The sequence below is a fragment of the Eretmochelys imbricata genome, chromosome 1, assembly GCF_965152235.1.
Source record: "Eretmochelys imbricata isolate rEreImb1 chromosome 1, rEreImb1.hap1, whole genome shotgun sequence".
In the NCBI taxonomy this organism is placed as follows: Eukaryota; Metazoa; Chordata; order Testudines; family Cheloniidae; genus Eretmochelys; species Eretmochelys imbricata.
In genome coordinates, this window is record NC_135572.1 from 70,014,585 (window position 1) to 70,034,850 (window position 20,266).

General features: G+C 41.9%; 1 protein-coding gene across 3 annotated transcripts in view; it reads left to right on the forward strand.

The window, feature by feature from the left end:
• The window catches only part of TDRD3 (tudor domain containing 3), a 306,660-nt gene that overhangs the window by 218,712 nt on the left and 67,682 nt on the right, over window positions 1-20,266 (forward strand). For all 3 annotated transcript variants that reach the window (XM_077812194.1, XM_077812198.1, XM_077812200.1), the window contains exons 9-10: window positions 3,874-4,030; window positions 4,427-4,552. In XM_077812194.1, coding sequence (XP_077668320.1) covers window positions 3,874-4,030; window positions 4,427-4,552 — 283 coding nt within the window. The remainder of the gene's footprint in view (window positions 1-3,873; window positions 4,031-4,426; window positions 4,553-20,266) is intronic.

The window sequence follows — 20,266 nt, forward strand, 5'->3', positions numbered from 1 at the left end:
CCCTGCTTGCAGCTTTCTGTACTGGCCTTTGTTCTTAAAGATGCATGCGTCATGCACTTTCCCTGACTATCCTGCACTGATGTCAGTAAAATGTCCTCGGTGATCCTCCAGTGCTTGCAATACTATAGAAAAGTATTTCTGTTGATATACTCTGTGGCAAGGTGGTTTGATGCCAGAATAGTGATATGCATGCCATTTATCGCCCCAGTGCAGTTTGAGAACCCCAGTGCAGCAAACCATCCAGTATGTCCTGCACATACCCCAGAGTCACAATCCTTCGTAGCAGGATGTGATTAATGGCCCTGAACACTTTCCGAACTCCAGATTGATTCCCGACTGATCAGTAGCAATGTGGCATTGCTTCAAGCTTCGATGCCGTGATTGCCATTTGCTTCCTCAGCGTCAGTGCAACTCTCATTTTGGTGTTACTTCAGCGGAGGGCTGGGGTGAGCTCTGCACACAGTTCCAGGAAAGTGGCCTTGTGCATCCGAAAGTTCTGCAGCCACTGCTTGTCATCCCATACCTGCATAACAGTATGATCCCAGCAGTCAGTACTTGTTTCTCAGGCCCAGAACCAACACTCCACTTTCTGCAGCTGCTTTGCGACTTCCAACAACAGCCTGGAATTGTTTCTTTCCATGGCGCAATTTTCCATGTGGCTCCTCTCCTGACTCTGGAAATACTGCAGGATCAGGCATGGTGTGTTTGCAATGCTCATCACAATAGTGCAGAGCTACGCAGGAACCAGGCTTCTCACAGAGATGGTGGATGCGCAGATTTGTGGGGCTTTTGAAAAGAGGTGCGAAACGTTATCGGATGTAGATAAAATTATGGGATGGAGAACACACCATCATGGGACCTTGAAATCATGTTCCGTCACCCCTGCATGTCTCATTTGCCCCCAGGAGGCATTGCAAACCCTTTACAAAACACCCTGCGCTAGATGGTGGCGAGTTGCACAGTGGGCTGCTTACCCAGGGTGCACTGCTCTCTGCATCTATGCAAACGCCGCTAGTGAGGACATGCACCACTGACACAAGGAACATAGTGTGGACATGTAAAAGTGATTTAATTGCTGTGACTGCGGTACGTCTATGTAACTTAGATCAACTGTAGTGTGGACCAGACCTGAAGAAGAGATCTGTGTAACCTCGAAAGCTTGTCTCTCATCAACAGACGTTGGTCCAATAAAAGGTATTATGTCATCTGCCTTTTGTCTCTAATATCCTGGGACCAACACAACTACAACAACACTGCATATAACAGTGTTCTGATTTGGTGGTGATGTGATAATGTAAATGTTTATTCAAGGTCCCAAGACAGTGAAGAATCAGCTCCTTTTATCCTTTGTATAACCCGAATATTAGGCATGGTTGTTTATTTGAAATGAAATCTTTAACAAAGATGGTTTCTTTCATTATGTTACCTTCTCCCACATCCTATAAAGGAATCTGATACCACAACATCTTTGCCTCGTGTACTATGAAGCAATGAACTAGTTTCTGTCATAGCTGTTATACCGGTACCAGATGACTTACTTTCAGGTCAATCATTCTGCCTCCTTCAGCTTTAAAACACAGACCCTCCTTTTCTAATCTTACTTTTTTATTTTTCATTCCGGTCTTTATATATAAGAATGAGGAAGAGAGAGAAGCTTTTGGTACAATATATATATAAGAGAAGAAAGAGATACCTTGAATGTTATAAGGACTATGTGACAAAGAGGGTCTCTGGGAAATTGCCTTTCCCTCATGTCTCAGATTATGGTCTTGTTCAAGATTAGCTCTCAACAGTTCAGCCTGTGGCTGCTGCTTAGCTCCCTAGTGAAAACAGTAGCTGTCATATACATCAGCAGACACGAACACTGAGTATTTCCAACTCCGAAAGGAGGTGCTGTACCACTGGTACATGGTAGAATATCCTTTCTTCTCTATGACAACTATGTAAAAGATATTACCTCATCCACCTTGTCTATCTGCAAGGGAGACAGAACAGTAGAACAGATATACTGGGCAGGCTCCAGCTGGCACTAAAGGAGTGGATTCTAAACCAACACTGTTGTTTTTTTTCCAGGAGAGCTGCATTCTAATCTGCCTGGTTTTTTACTGATATGCTCACCTACATGGCCCATGTCACTGTACTATCTGTGTGCCTTTTAGTCGTTAATGGACTTTATCCTCATCACACCCCTGTAAGATAGGGAGGCACTATGCCTATTTTACAGATGAGAGACTGAGTCCCAAGTTAGATTAACTTGTTCAGCCTCACATGGGAAGTCTGTTGCTGAGCTGGGCATTGTACGTATGTCACTTACTAACATAGACCATCCTTCCTACGACATTGCAGAGGACATAAGTAATTATAAGTGTTTTTATTTAGTGATCGTCCTTGTGCTTCAGTTTGTGGACATTCAGTCTAAGAATATTGTTGGGTGGACTTGTTTATTTGGGGATGCGGAAGGAATTATGAAGGAAGTGGAATCAGTTTAGCCAGAAGTGTAGGAGTTTTAGTTTATCCCCAGTCAACTATACTTTATTCTTTTTTAGAAGTTATTCTTGCATGCTCCAGTTTGGTTTTGGAAATGAATTTGGATATTTGTATCTGCAAACTAGATGGCTGATGTTTAAATACTGTTATTTACTACTTGTGTTGTAGTAGCACCCATATGCCGTAAGTGGGATGCATCTAATTGGAAGCAAGACTAGTGAAAGTAACAGACTATAGGAGAAAATGGGTAATAATGAAAAGATCACATGGTTACATTTGTTGTTGCACAACTTGTACTAATCTCTCAGCAAAACTAATTGTGTTCTTTTAATTGGGTTTTATTTAGTTTTGCATTAAGGAATTACTGAATTTTCATGTTTGACACATATACCAAAATATTTCTAAAACATCCACTGCACTGTCAACCTACTGAGTGATATGGTCCAGTTTATCTGGTATGTTTGTTCCAATACAGGATTGTCCCTTTCCCCTTTTTTAGGCAGAGAAGTGTGACATTTTTACAGGGAGGTGTGTGAGGCTAGAACCTTTTCCTCATACTACACATTTATTAGATGTAACAAAATGGAGGATTGGAGGATTCACTTTTCAGCTTGGTACTTCAAACAGCAATATTATGTAAGGCCTTCGCCTTTACTATGTGTACACTGATAGCTATATTTGCTCTCTGTCAGAATGTTTCATATCATTGGGAATGAGAAGTCATGTATTTCTGAAGAAGGAAAATTACTTGTATTTCTTTCCGTTTTATTCTGCAGGACCTTTATTCGTTATATATCTAACCTCCCTATTTTGAAGAATGTATAATCTGATTTTTCACAGCCATTGTCAGTCATAGCTTTGGAAATGTTTGTACCAAGCACAAAAGGCTGGCCCATTACTATGCTTGATATATTTTTGCCTTCTTTCTTCCTGCTAAGGGGAGAGATACTGCTGTCTATCAGGATACTCCTTTGTTTGACAGAGTGAGAGTTAAACTATGGGAATCAGAGTTTGACATCATGTAATGTTATTTCTTTGGTTTTCTATTTGAAATTAAATCAAAGCAAAAAAGAAAAACAAAACAAAAATCCCTCCAAAAAACGAAACCCAAAAATCAAAGGAAACCTCCCAAAGCACATAAAATCCATCTCCTAAAATTACCATCTGTTCCTGTCTCCTCAGTGTACTCTAGTCAGTTACATGAAGCCATGAAATCTTATTTGTTAGTATTTTTATAAATAGCCCTGTCTAAGTATTTATCATCATACATGAAAAATAAATTAATGTTTTAATTAAATATTAATATGCAATTTACAAGCAAACCTAGTATTTTATGGAATCTGTGTTGTAGCCTGTGATTACTTTTGTGTATATCTTTTATTACAGGTTGATGAAAAGGCTCTAAAGCACATAACAGAAATGGGTTTCAGTAAAGAAGCCGCAAGGCAGGCGCTTATGGATAATAGCAACAGCCTAGAAGCAGCATTAAATTTTCTTCTGAACAGCAGTAAACAGAAACCTATCCAGGGACCGCCACCTAGAGGTATAACTTGTAAAGCTGTGTTTTAGACTAAAGTGTCTATATAATAGGGGATCTTGTGCTATAAGCACAAAAAGATAATAGTGGCCTTTGTTAGTGTATTTGGAGTTATGCAGGGGCATAATTGCATGTATGTTTTCCTCTGAGTCGTAATGAATTCAAGACCTGACAGTGAATATTGGAAAAGTACCTCTGTATATTATATCTATAATTGTTTCCTAGTTAAAAATCGCACACTTAAGTGTTCTTAATTGAAAATAATCCATGTAATTTGTGGATCTGATTATATTTTCCTGTTTAACGGCTTCAGCTGTTTTATAAAAACAATTACAATAAAAAGAAATGTAGAGTTTCTGTAGATTTGTCTGGATCTAAGTCATTTGTTTGTAATATACACAGGGAAAGGAAAGGGCAGAGGCCGACTAAGACCTGAAGATGAAGAGGAACTAGGAAATGCCAGACCTTCTGCACCCAGCACACTGTTTGACTTTTTAGAGTCCAAAATGGGTACTCTGACAGTAGAAGGTATGTTGTTGAAATTAAAATGATCTATGGAAGCAAGATCAGACACCGCTGGTCTAATTTTTCTAAGTTGCTAAGCACCTTCTTCTATATAGATGTTACTGAGATTTGTGTCAGGTCAGAACATCTGAAAATCCAGGTTGTTCATGTTTCATGTATGTATGGTGTTCAATTAACAATGTATATTCATCTTTTCTCACTATCACTTGGTTATAAAGAGATGTTACAAGTTTATTAATAGGAAAAGACTTAATTACTTCATCGTCATCATGGATCTAATGGAAAATATTACATTATCTGTTTGCCATTGTAGTGTGTTCATGGTCGTCCCTCCCCCTCTGGCTCAGGGGGAGGCCCCTCCGTCTCACTACAGCCATGAAAATGTTAAATTATCATTTTCTGTGAGTTCTTTTAATACACTGCTTAGATAAAAGGCTGATGTGGAGGTAATAGTGTGTGGTTTTGCTGAAGTATGGGTGAGTGGACATGAAGCAGATTGGAAGTAACGAGGCCTTGGGTTATCTCAAGGTGGGTCTGCATATCCAAACCACTTAAGAGTGCGGGGGACAGAAGGTAAAAGGAAATAAAGATGCTTACAAGAAAGGGGACCTGACTATCCTGAAGAAAACAGTACTATTTTCTCATGAGATAGCTAGTTTCCTTTTCTTCTGGGTTCATAGGGTTTCAGTTCCTTCCTCTTCAGCCACATTTAGATGAATATAAGATGCTTGTGTCCACCTAGCTGTGGAAGTGTCTTCACTTAAATTTGGCTCCCACTGATGTAAGTGCCTCTCTACACCTATTTAGTAACACCACTTCCCCAATCTCCTGCACATATCATCCTGCCCACCGATTACCATCTCGACTGTCCCGATCTTCTGACCCAGTACAAGGGCAAGATCAAGCATCCCAGTCGATCCATGTCTGCTCCATCTCAGAGTGTGGTATTTAGATTGTCATCAACTATCAAACGGGCATGTTCCTCTGCTGTATAAGACATTCTCTTTAATAGTCGGAAAAATTCCATTAGATAATGTTATCAGGCCAATTGGAGATGCTTTTCGTCTTGGCCACAACATAGATTTTACCAAAAGCAGAAGCGATTCTGCTAATCCTGGACTATGTTCTATCATTAAAGATGTTGGATCTTGCCCCCAGTCCTTTGAGAGTCCACCTAGCAGCGATCAGCACACTCCATCCTTGTATGGAGTGTTACTTTGGTTTTACAAACCTGCTAACTGCTAGTTTTTGGAAAGGCCTCCTAAGAACCTTCCCACTTCTCTAAGTGATAGCGCCTCAATGGTGTCTGAGTCTGGTACTCTCAGTATTAACATCCTTTGAGCCAATGGCATCTTGCTCCATGTCTCTTCTCTCCATGAAGGTCACCCTCCTTGTTGCTATCACTTCGGTGAGAAGGGTTGGGAAACTTGGAGCTATGATGGCGGACCCATCATTTACAGTATTCCACTCGGATAAGGTCTTCTTACATCAACACCTGAAATTTTTACCAAAGGTAATCTCCCAGTTTCATATTAACCAATCCATTCACGGACTGATTTTCTTCCCGAAACAGCATGCATCTGCAGAAGAATCTCCCTCAATGTCCAATGAGCGTTAGCCTTTTACCTTCAGAGAACAAAAACAATCAGGAAGTCCCCTAGACAGTTCCAGCTGGGTAAGGAATGTTAACTGAACTATCAGTGGGGATAGGCAAGTCTGACTGGCAGGAAGCATACATGGGTCATTCACTCTAGCGCTGTCTGTAGTGCCAAATTAAAGGCAGGCCATGTTGGAAAGTATCTGTCTCCTGAAATGCTATGGTATGGTGTGTCTTGGGTGTACAGATCATTTGAGGCTACCTCTTTCATCTCTTCAGTTGAAGTTGTATTCAGTGATTTTTCACCTCTGGAATGCATTCCACTCTTTCTCAATAACCGAATGATGTCAAGATTAGTGAATGTAAAAGGTTCTCCTGTAGTCAATTCAACAGCTGCTTCATTGAAAACTGGACTTCTTGGCTTTGGAACTTGGTAGGAAAATGAGTGAGTCATGAAGTCAGGAAGCTCCTTAAAGGAGCGGTTCTTTACTGTCTAGACAACACTTGAGGCTGGGACTTGCCCCGTTAATACACTCTTGATAGCAGACCACAATAGTACAGTTGCCACCTGCTGGATCTTCCAGGAATATCTTATCAGGAGCACAAAATCTAAACCTGCCCTTGATGAGGTCTGGGAGAACATACAATTCTTCATTCAGTTCCATGTGGCAAAGAATCTTGTTTGCAATTGCATTTTCCAAATGGAGTACTTCGTTGTAATCAGTGGAGGAGCCAATGCTGTGCAAGATACATGAGAAATTTGCCACAAGTTTTGGAATCAATTGGTAAACCAACAGCTGCTTGTTATGGTAGGTTATCTGTATGCCGCACAGTTGTTGTGTATGTTTTGAAAACCTGCCTTTTACTCAAGCACTTGTACATGAGGCTTTATGATAAATGGCAGCCTTCTGCTCCATTTGCTTGTTGTCATGCTGGTGCTAAAGTCACTTCAACCACTGATACATCACTTAAAGTAGTAGTACAGGTTAGGCAGTAATATTTTTTCAGGTTTGGCATCTGCTATGGATCCCTGTAGCAGCTGCAAATAGTCTCTTCATATTAGTGTTGACATCAGTGCTTTCTTCCGCTTTTGATGGTATCACATCTTTTGTAGCCTTTAAGAAAATGCACTGTGATTAATTTCTGTGGATGGGATTGCTAAGAACTATGATCATATCCCACAGTTCATCTTCAATAAGAGCCTTGTGCTAAGCATTTGCTCCTCTTCAATCCCATTCAAAGCATATATTTCTCCGTATTTAGCCTCTGCACTGGCCAGCACCATTACTTTCGTATCCATTAGAGCCACTGTGATTCAATTTCTCTACTCCAGCTAAGTATTGCAGCTTGTAGGAATAAAATCAGTATTTGTTTCTGTTGCTTTTACCTTTTGACACAACACATTACATACATTCTTGGTATAACACTCAATGTGATATGCAGTGTGGTATGTCTTTTGGGTCAGGGCGCCCACTTCACTTTCCATGCAACGTTCTCACTAAGAGTGATTTATTCATAGTTTCTCCTCTGTTTCTCATGTTGAAACTGTGCTTAATGGATGCTTTTGGGCTTCCAACTTACCACAGAAGAAAGAGGTGTTCTTCTTGAAACCTTGTGTAGCGATTGCGGGTCCCCCTCACTCAGTTCCTCAGGATGATGCTAAGTCCCATCAGGAGCTGTTGAAAAGAGTTGCCTCTAATTTGGGGCTCCATGCGGAGGAGCTAGAGGAACCATTGGACTCCCTATTCAATGTTCTCTGCTCTACAGCACCGGCCAAGGTGGCACTGCCCCTGCATGAGAGGTTGTCAAAGATCACAAATGCCCTGTGGCAGACCCCCTCATCTATGCTCCCCCTCTCCAAGAGGGCAGAAAGAAAATACTTTGTTCCGGCTAAGGGTCATGAGTACCTCTATACCCACCCATCCCCAAACTCCCTGGTAGTAGCAGCCGTTAATGAGCGGGAGAGGCAAGGCCAACCAGGAGCTATACCTAAAAATAAGGACTCAAAGAGGCTGGATTTGTTCGGATGCAAGGTGGTGAGAGTGCTGACGGATAATACAGCCTTGATGTTCTACATCAACAGGCAAGGGGGGAGCACGCTCGTCGACTCTCTGTCAAGAGGCTTTCCATTTGTGGGATTTCTGCATCAAGCACACGATCCACCTGGAGGCCTGTCACCTCCCTGGGTTCAGGAACACGCTGGCAGATTGCCTCAGTAGGTCCTTTTTTTTTCTCACCGCAAGTGGTCACTTCATCCAGAGGTAGCCTGATTGCTTTTCCAGAGGTGTTGAACTCCCCAGGTGGACCTGTTCACCACCAGACAGAACAGGAAATGTCATCGGTTCTGTTCCCTGTAGGGTCTCAGCAAGGACACTCTCTCTCTGACGCCTTCCTCCTGTCATGGTCCGGGGGTCTGATGTATGCGTTCCTGCTGATCCGACTCATCAGCAGAGTCCTGTCAAAGATGGAGAAAAGGCCAAAGTCATCATGATCGCCCTGATGTGGCTGCACCAACATTGGTTCGGCACGCTCATGGACATGGCAGCGACCCTCCATGGCCCCTTTCCGACCAACCAGATCTGATTTCGCAAAATCATGGGCGCCTCCTACACTCCAGCCTCACCTCCCTCCACCTCACAGCTTGGATGCTGCGTGGTTGAACCCGGAGGAGCGGGCCTGCTCTAACAAGTCCAGCAAGTCCTCCTGGAAAGCAGGAAGCCTTCTACTAGAGCAACCTACCTGGCAAAGTGGATGAGGTTTTCCCACTGGGCGTCTGAATGTAGCATCTCTCCATCGAACTCCCTTTACAATCTATTTTAGATTACGTGCTTCATCTTAAGAGCCAGGGGCTGGCCTTCTCTTCCATCAGGCTGCACCTTGCAGCCATCTCCGCTTTCCACCTACCGATCCAAGGTCAGATGGTGTTCTCGCACAACATGTCGATCGGATTCCTGAGAGGCCTCAAGAGGCTCTTTCCACTGGTTCGGGCCCCTGTCCTCCTGTGAGACCTTAACTTGGTTCTTTTTAGGCTCATGGACCTGCCCTTTCAGCTTATGGTTTCCTGCTCACTTTCCCACCTGTCATGGAAGGTCGCTTTCCTTGTGGCAATAACATCGGTGAGATGAGTGTCGGAGATTAAAGCCTTGACATCAGAGCTGCCACACATGGTGTTCTAGAAGGACAAAGTTCAACTGCGACCCGATCCGGCCTTTCTGCCAAAAATTATGTCTTCCTTCCATGTCAACCAGGACATCTTCCTCCCAGTGTTTTGTTACAAGCCTCACACCATTAGTGAGGAAAGGCAGCTGCACGTCCTGGACATTAGATGTGCCCTGGTATTTTACCTGGAGCATACCAAGCCCTTGTGCAGGTCAACCCAGCTCTTCATCATGACAACAGACAAGATGAAGGGCCTCCGGTGTCCTCGTAGAGGATTTCCAACTGGATCACCTCTGGCATCTGGACCTGTTTCAAGCTGGCACAGGTCCCATCACCGCTGATCATGGGGGCCCGTTCGACCAGAGCCAAGGTGTCCTCAGAGGCCTTCCTGGCGCACATTCCCATCCACGACATTTGCAGAGCTGCAACATGGTCTTCGGTTCACTCATTCACGGTGCATTACGCCATCACAGCAGGCCAGAGATGACGCTAGGTTTGGCAGAGCTGTGTTGCAATCTACACATCCATGAACTCTTACCCACCTCCATTGGTACTACTTGGGAGTCACCTATAATGGAATGTACATGAGCAAGCACTCGAAGAAGAAAAGACCTGTTCCGTAACTGGTGTTCTTTGAGATGTGTTGCTCATGTCCATTCCATGACCCGCCCTCCTTCTGCACTGTCAGAGTTTCCAGCAAGAAGGAACTGAGGGTTGGGTAGCCGGTGGTGCCACTTATACCGTAGCATGTGCATCCCAGTCCAGAGGGCATCAGAGCCAGTCCCCTCTAGATACCACTGAGGGAAAAACTTCCAGCACTGGTGCATGTGGCGAGCACATACACCTAATATGGAATGGACATGAGGAACACATCTCGAAAAACACCAGTTACAGGACAGGTAATTGTCTTTTCTCTCAGGCTTTGATTTTACACAAAGTCTGGACATTGCTGTATTGCCTATGGAGAGAATTAATGACGTGTTGTCTCGCTCTTTAATAAATTGTGACTTTCTGAGAAATACTTAGGTGTGATCTACACTGTAGACCTATATCAATATAACTACGTCACTCAGGAGTGTTAACAGTATCACTAACCTGCTGCAAAATTTTTCAGAGTTAGGGGAAAACAGCCTTCTCTCTGCTCCTGTGGCCCAGCTACTCCCAGCACACACAGATGACATGGCCTTTTGCAAAGCAGTTGCCCCGACTACTTGCCCTTAGTGGAGTCTGAGTCCAGCTACCAGGAACCTATTGAGCATACCCAAAACTGCCACACCCAATTCCAGAAACTTCTGGAATTGGGTGTGGTAGTTTTGTAATAAAAAATAATATAATGTAAGCACTATACACTTTGTATTCTGTATTGTAATTGAAATCAGTATATTTGAAAATATAGAAAAAATCCATAAATATTTACAATAAATTTAAATTGGTATTTGATTAAGTTTTAAGTGTGATTAAAACTGCGATTAATCACAACTATTTTTTATCTAGTTAATTTGTTTTGTGGTAATCGTTTGAGTTAACTGTGATTAATTGACAGCCCCTAGTTCACATAACTAAGTAAACAAAAACAAATATGTCTGAGGTACCTTTTTCAAAGCACCATATGTTTAAAAGTAATGATAAATGTGCCCTATTCTTCAATCAAGACCCAGGCAAGTATGGTGGCAATTATGTTATAAAAAAATTATTAATATAATTTCTGTATCAGTATTGAGGTCTCTTACCTAAAACAATTGTGGTGATCCAGTCTGACTTCCTACATAATACGGTCCAAAGAACCTCACCCAGTACTTCTGTATCAATCTCATAATTTAAATTTGAGCCGTAGCGTAACATTTAGAAACATAACCAGTGTTGAGCTAAAGACTTGAAGTAATGGAAAATCCTCCATGTCCCAAGAGAAATTGTTCCAGTAGTTAATTACAGTAAAATTTGGACCTGTATTTCTAGTCTAAATTTGTCTAGCTTAAGCTTCCAAGCATTGGATCTTGTTACGTCTTTTTCTGCAAGAATGAAGAGCTATCTCTTGTCACAAATCAATTACCCTTGTTAGGTACCTGTCAACTATGATCAAGTCTCCTTTTAGCATTCTCTTAGACAAGCTAAATAGATTGAGCTTCTTTACTCTCCCACCATAAGATATGTTTTCCAGACCTCAGATTATTCTTTTTGGTCTTTTTGGAATCTTTTCCAATTTGTCATCCTCCTTTTTGAAGTGTGGGTGCCAATTTATGGTATTCCAATTTATGGTCTGACCTCTACTATACACAAAGGCAATACCACCTCCTTACTTCTACTTGATATTCTACTTTTTATACATCCAAGAATTGTGTTAACCCTCTTTAACTATAGCATTGCAGGGGGAGCTCATATTCAATTGGTTATCTAGCACGGCTCCTAAGTCCTTTTCAGAATCATTGCTTTCCTGGATGCAGTTTCCTATCTTATAAATGTGGCCTGCATTCTTTGCTCCTGAATATATATGACTTCGCATTTGGCTGTGATAAAAGTGCATGTTGATCAAATAAGCCCATCATAACAGTGATTCAGGTTGGTCTGTATTACTGATATATCAACATCAGTATTTAATACTCTACAATTTTTGAGTCATCTGCAAATTTTAACTATGTATTTTATATTTTCTTCAAGTAATTGATAAAGATATTGAATAACATTGGGCTGAGTCCTTTGTCTTCGTCTTTTATCTTAAGTATCTTGTAACTACATCTTTCCTTTAGTAAATGGGAATTTAGAAGCATTATGTATCCCATATTTTGGCAGGAGCTCAAGGGCTATAAGCATTGGATTCTATGGACTGGGGAATGGATTATGATAGCAGTGAGATGTAACAGAAAGCATTACCTGTAATTATGAACTGAAACAGGAGTACTTGTAATTGGGTCTAAAAGGGATAATTATTGATATGAAAATACAGACCACCAATAAAAAAACATAGTGATAATGATAAATTATAGTGTGTCCTTAATTCTCTTACCAGCAATCTTTTTTTTTTTTTTTTTAAAGGGATTGTCAGTCCACTAAATTATTATCTAGGAGTACATTTTCTTTCTGGGCAGATCTTCACTTTCCTTTTCCTTACATAGTGACTTGATATGCCTGTGGACAGAAAAATTGGTACAAGAGGGCTTTCCTACCCTATCTTCCTAAGCAGAAATTAGTGTCCATTAACAGTCATAAAAATATTTGATGACTAATGTGACTGATATGGCAATTTCCTGTAATGTGTGTGTGGGAGATCTTAACTGTGTTAAGTTCATGTATCATTGTGTGCCAGGGATTGTCTGGAAATTCCATGGGCGAGGGTAATCACAGCTCCTCCAGGAGTTAAGAACAGTGGGGGATGATTAGGCAAATTCACTCCGGTTGTAACACCTCAGAGAGGTACCACCACCTGAAGACATTTGCATGTAATGGTTCAGACTGGATTCTCCAGAGGCCAACAGACAAAGAAAGGACTTCTGGATTAATAGTCTGAGTTTAAACTGACTCCAGGCCTTCCTTCTGATCCTGCAAAAGACAGCCTCTTCTGTCCAAGTGAAAGGGTGGGATTGACATCTGCCAGAGCCATTGTTGGAGTTGGGGTGATCTCTGGTAAGTTTATTAGCAAGTATGTAGGTTCTGTTGTTATTAATGTTTTCTCTATAGTGCTTTTACCTCAGGAACAAATGTACTTGCATAGAAAGGACCGTGTGGTAACTTACAAGTGTGGAAAATTAGACTGTTTATATCCACTGGAGAGAAAGCAACATGCAGATTGACCATTTTGGCAGTCTGGCATGCTGAGGAACTCAGTGTAGGCAAGGAGATGTACAGCCTGGAAAGCCCCAGTCAGAAAGGAAAGAGACATGGGTCTCCACCAGGGGGAGGTGATAACTGTGGAACCATAAGCCTAAAGTGATTACCCTTGCAGGACCATGAGGGGGAAATAGTGGCACAGTTACCCTAAACTGTGATAACTAAGTCGGAATAAAACAAATATCACAAGGTGCCCAAAGCTTCAGTGAACTGTGAGGTGATCGAACAGGCTGTTGTGGTTTTTAGTATTAAGTGCAGTATCGAGTGTAGCATTGATGAAAAGAAGATGATGCGAGAGAGGGCAGAGCCAGAAGAGATGGACATACAAAAAGGCAGTTTCAATACTGTGCAAGGGAAAGATACCAAATTCATAAGACTCATCAAGATGATTACTTCTGGAGACATTTTTGGACTAGTAATTTAGTGTGATTTAAGGATTTTTGCAATCAAAAGAGGGGATGAAGGTTGGTAGCTAAACTATACAGTAATTCTTAAAGAAATCCCAGATGGAAATCAAAATATTTAATATTAATCTTACTGTGGAACTGTTAGCTCACCATAAAATCACCTGGTAAGAACAAAATTTTCCATTTTGCTATGATAATTTAAATATGATTAAATATGCTAACTTTCTATTTCTATAATTAAATAAAATGTGTATCTATGGTCTTAGAATTTTTAATAGACCCACATTATAGAAGAGCTACTAGCTGCATTTTATATATCTTACATTATTTGCTACTCTGCATCTAACTTCTGTGTAAAGTAACTTTGTCATTATAGTGTTTCTCAAAGGTTTTGTCTAGGTTAGGAAAATAATTTGAGGTTAGGCCAGGGTTAACTAATATGAGTTTGCTAACCCCAGCCTAATCACATCCTTTTCCACAGCATAGACACAAGTCTACATACCTTTCACTTTCAATGTACTTGGCTGAAGTCAGATTTCAGGTAGAAGGTACTGACCTTCATTTTTACACTTGAGAAAAGGTTAGGGTTAGTTAATGTTTCACATCCTCAACATCCTCATTTCCTATTCTAGACAAAGGTAAAATGTGTCGTTGTTGTTCCTAATACATTTTCAAAATAAGGTAAAATTTTATAAATGAAATTGTGCATTTCGTTTGTCAGGGCGGAACAGAAAAATGTAATTTAAAAAAATTGTCTCCCTGCGTCAATTCAATCCAATTAACACCTAAATGTAGGTTTTTGTATTATCTGACAAAATTTATGATTTGGAGTGGGGAGAGGTACAAAGAATACCACCCTTCCCCCCATAACAACAACCAAACTTCCTCATTGCATCATTTCTATGAATCAAAAAATATTCTTTTCTTATTTGGACTTAAATACTCCAGTGCAGTATTTGCATCAAAAGCACTGCAGCATGGTGCTAATACATGAGAACCAAAAAGTGAAACTGCCTACAAACAAAAGTGAAATTGATGGTAAAGGTAATTCAACATTATTGGTGAAAATTAAACTAGATATATTCAAATCTTTAACAGTGTAGTTTGACATTGGTAGGATCGGCAAGGAAATTTGATTTTTTTGGTGTTTTGTTAATGTGTCTCTAATTATTTATTTTACTATACTTACTTTCATCTGTTAGACTTAACTAAAACGTCAAATAAAAAGATATATATTTTTCCTCTAGTTCCTCTAGTTGCATGTCACTTCAAGGTTCTGCGAGGTCAATTATCTTTTGTAAATCTTAGTCTCCAATTACAAAATAGCAACTTCCCTTTACTTTTTCGTGCCAAATGAAATACAGAAACAACTTTCCAATTGCTTAACTTATATTCAGAAACTTAGAAATAACATTTTTATATATTGCAAAACACCATTCCCTTAATAAAATTGATTTTATTAAACAGCACTGGCTGGTATTTCCTACTCAGCAAGTTCCTGCTGATTCCTTTAAAAAAGGGAGTAAGGTTTTTTCCATGTTATCTTCTTAAGGTCACAGATGTAAGGAGGCCTAAAGAAGTAAAATAATTGACTGACCGTTTAAAAGGGAAATGCCAGTTGGCTTCCTTAAAACTACTTGGCAGAAGACAAAAGCCTTCTGGCATGTAATTAATTTAGAAATGGAAATTTTTCCAAACCATTTCCCCAAACTTCCAGTTATAATAATAACAGGGCTGATGTGTCTGTTTGTGTGACAAAACAGCATGTCATCTCTATAAAGTGTCAAATTTAGTTTTGTTTATTTGCTACCCTATGGAAATCTGTTGCTTTCCTGAGAGCTTTAGTTAGTGGTTCACTGGAGAGGGCAAAAAGTAGTGGAAACAAGGGACATCCCTGTCTGCCACCTCTGCATAAAAAGAAAACCTTTGACCAGCATCCATTAGTGTTAACTTTTTCTGTTAAGGGATGCATAGAATACTTGCACCTATTTAGTGACCAATTTACATAGCCCAAGTTTATTGAGACACTATAACCTTCATGCAAATTTAACCCTATCTCTAAATTTTTCAACACTGAATGACAAGGCAGGTAGGCTTCACTTATCATTCTGTATTTTTTCCGTATACAACTGATGATGTCAAACATTGCACAATAAACTCATGTAGTACCCTCCGGCTAGGTCCAGGCTATGAAGTAGATCTAGTCCAATAGGTATTACTTGGCTAATATATGTTTGTCTCCTGTAATTAAATGTGGTTGTAAGACTTACAGTTTGTTAGATTTTGATTCTCTCAATGTAAAGGTATAAGGCATTTTTATAAGGGCCCCTTGCGTGTCACAGTAAATATGCATAGAAAAGAAGAGCCAGTTTGAATTTTCTGTATTGAACTGAACCCTAATTCTAACAGATCCAGACTGTCAAGTTCTTCTTTGAAAAATGTACCTGTGGGTGCTCCACAGTAGGTGTCGGTGTGCCCCTGCACCGTTGTGCGGAGATTTTTACAGCAGTATCCGTATTGGCCTCGCATGCGCAGAGGCTGCCTCACATACCAGTCTTGTCTTAATAGTGCACATGGGCAGCCGAACTCCTCAGTTTCTTCTCTACCATCCCTGGCTGGAGTCAGACCTACAGCAGACTTGTTAAAACTTTTTCCATTACCCATTTTACATCCTTTTTTCCCTTAGTTTAGCACTCTAGTTACAAGATAAGTTCATTCCTTAAAAAAAAAAAAATAAAAAATTTGTTCTCGCTTCTTCCCCTCAGCCTCCAGCCGACGCTAATATGCCTGACTCCCCAGGATTTAAGCAGTGCACTACATGCAGGGACATCATCCCTATCTCAGATGATCACTCCCAGTGTATAAAATGTCTGGGGGAGTCTCTCATTCTTCAACAATGTGCCCATTGTTCCAAATTAAAATCCAGGGCATGTAAAGACAGAGAACTCTGCCTGAAAATGATTCTTGGGCAGGAGTCACTCGGACTTGCTTCTGACCCAGGTACGGGCTCCTCAGTGAACCGCAGCCCTCCTGCCTCCTGAAAGGACAAAAGAGAAAACGCCAACTTCCCTCACCCAGAAGGGAAACATGGCAAGCAAAAAGGTCACTGAGCAGGTCTATTTCTTCTATGCAGACCTTCTCTCGGCTCCGCACCTTTGATGCACCGGGTTCCTCCAGCATCACACTAATCCCGCCTCTGGCTGCGGCGACAGCGCAAGCTCCTGGTGCTGAGAGTTCAGGCTTCCAGTTGCCTGCCTTTCTCATGGTACCGTTTGGCACCGCAGTGGACATGGTGCCAGCACAGAGGACCTTGCTGGAACAGACGTGGGCTGCGCTTATCGCCCTGGCACCAGTGACCTCAGTGCATGCATTGATGGCTACGGTGTAGAGAAAGTTGGTGCCAAACGACCCTTCAGTGCCACAGGTGCTCCAGCAGAGGGTTTCTCTCACACAGGCTCTCTGGCACCGCAGTTCATTCATTCACCAAACCTACAGGTGTCACCTAACCTACAGTCACATCTACTTGACACCTATTTTTTTTTTCCCGGACATTCACATGCGGTCCAGACAGCTGTCTTCTGCTATACCTCACTTTTCTAGTGATGAGGAAGCCATAGTGCAGGGAGACTTTTCATCATACCAGTTCTCCCAGTCACAGACCCAAATCTGTACTGGTCACACAAAATCTAGGTCTTCGTTCATCAAAGACCTCCCTCCCTGGTATACACACCCGTGGATGGCACCACCTATGCCCTTCCCCGGTCAGTGGCAATACTGAGGTCAATGGGCACCATATAAGCGATTCCACTATGATAGCCAAGGTGCCAGAAATAGGAGCAATGCCACCTCGCCACCACCAGTGCATACAGCTATGAATGAGACACAACAACAAGTTGTTACTTCACACTTCGATAAATATGCTACACCTGCTTCCCCAACCCTTCTGGAGCCCGTATCCACACAGGATGAGGCTGTACTGCCCCACCAACGCTGTCTGATGATTTCTTAAAATTTCAAGACCTTATCAAAAGAGTCGCCAAAGAATTGAGGATCAATCTAGAGGAAGTTTCTGAAAACCAACATGAGTTGACTGACATCCTGCAACCTCCCTCCATATCCAAGATTGCCTTCCCTATAAATTCAGCCATTATGGATCCTGCCAAAACCACATGGCAGACACCGGCTACTAGCGCACTTACCTGTAAGCGAGCTGACCGGAAATATTTTATTCCTTCCAAAGGGTCTGAATTCCTTTTCACTCACCCAGCGCCAGACTCACTGGTAGTAGAGGCAGCTAACCAAAAGAACAAACACCAGTTTCCAAGATCTACCCCAACTGTTAAAGACAGTAAAAGGCCCGACCTGCTTCATCGTAAAGTGTATGCTTCGTCCACATTATAATTCTGGATATTTATTCGGCCATTCTGACAAAATAGGACCACAAAAACTATGAGAAACTCATGGACTTTATTGATGACATTCCAGAGAGCAATAAAACCATCAGTTCAAAGCCATGGTCTCTGAGGGACAAATCATCTCCAGTACCGCACTACAAGCTGCGCTTGATGTTGCTAATACAGCTGGAAGGTCCACTGCTACAACAGTTGTGATGCATTCAGCTTCATGGCTTTCATCGTTGTCTTTTCTTCGCACGGTTCAGAATACCAACGAAGATCTCCCTTTTGATGGTGAAAAACTATTTGCCAGTAACAGCAACAATGTGTTTCACTCCATGAAGGACTTGAAAGCGATATTACGGTCTCTGTATCCAAACCCCTGCAAATAGGAGGAGACAATATAGATACCAACCTTATCAACATCCACGCTACAACAAAGTCATAGACCATATGAACAACATCATCAGCAACCAAGATACCAATATTGCTGTACCAGTTCATCGACTCCATGTCAACCCCCTGCCACTAATAAGCAACTCTGAAGATGTGGTCGAGGGTATAGAAAACATCATCCCTACTTAAGTGCCCATTCCCTTCCTATCTTTGCTCGCCACCCTGTCCCTTTTCCGGGACCCCTCTCACGAACAACTGCTCCACTAAGAGGTGCATCACCTCCTCCAATTAGGAGCAGTAGAACCAGTGCCCAACCAACACAGAGGAAACGGGGTCTGCTCCCATTACTTTTAACAGAAAAGAAAACTGGGCGGTGGCGACCCATTCTTGACCTCAGATACCTCAACAAATTCATTATTAAAAAAAAAATTCAAAATGGTGACTCTTGTAACCCCATAATCTCATAATCCCAGCACTGAAGCAGGGAGATTGGTTTTCAGCCCTCCACCTGCACGACGCTTATGTTCATGTGACCATACATCCTGCTCATAGATGTTTTATTCACTTCGTTCTGGGCTCACAACACTACCAGTACAGGGTCCTACCTTTCAGCCTCTCGACTGCGCCTCGTGTCTTTTTTCCAAACTCCTCGCAGTTGTAACAGTTCATCTCAGAAGGCAGGGAATCATAATTTTTACTTACCTTGACAACTGCCTTTTCAAAGACTGGACCCTCCAAGAAGCCATTCAGTCCACACACCGGACAGTCCAATGTTTCCATGCTCTTGGCCTGTGAATGAACAAAGAAAATCTACACTCACTCCCACCCCACAACTGGAGTTCATAGGAACACATTTCGACTCATACAAAAGAATAGCATCTCTCCCACTCCACCTTTTCAACACCATCAGCCTTTTGGTTGCCAAGCTGTACAACAGTCCACAGGTGATGGCACGAGATTGCCTACAACTCCTAGGCCACATGGCCTCTTGCACTTTTGTAGTCAGGAACGCTCGCCTATTCATGAGGTGTTTCCAAAGTTGGATGACCACTGCCTACAGACTGAATGTCTATGGTCTGAACAACCTTTTATACATACTTCCCAGAGTCAAGGACTCTCTCCACTGGTGGACATTGCCTCACAACGTTTGCTCCGGGGTCCCCTTTCTACAGGATGTCCTGCTGGTTATCATAACTATGGATGCATCCCTTATGGGATAGGGAGCACACATGCCCCAATACACTGCCCAGGAGCTTTCGTCTCCTGCCGAGACGTCCCTTCCTGTCTAGAACTCTGAACGATACGCAATGCCTGCCTCCATTTTCTCCCCTTCATACAAAACCAACATGTTGGGATAATGACTGACAACATTGTCTGCATGTTCTATGTAAACAGGCAAGGGGGAGGGAATCCCACTCCCTTTCTACAGAAGTGATGAAATGATGGAACTGGTGTCTCAGACACAATGTCTGAATATCAGCTGCATGCTTACCTGTCTCTCTCAGTACCACCACAGACTACCTCAGCAGAAGATTTCCCATAGACCATGAATGGGAACTAAACGAGGATATAGTACTAGACATATTTCACACATGGGAATACCCAACTACAGACCTTTTGGAAATGCAGCAAACAAGAAATGCCCAAGATTTTGTTCCAGAGCAGAACTAGGCAAACACTCCTCGGGGGATGCGTTCATGTTTCCATGGAACACCAACCTAATGTATGCATTTCCCCAATACCACTCATACACAAAGTACTGATAAAAATATGAACAGACCAAGCCAAGGTCATAATGATCACCCAGACAGGCATGGTACCCTTTCCTTGCCAAGATGGCGCTTCCGCACCCATCCCACTACCCCTCCACCCGAATCTCTTGTCCCAACAACGCGGTCTACTATTCCACGCCAATTTAACCATGTTACACCTCAAGGTTTGG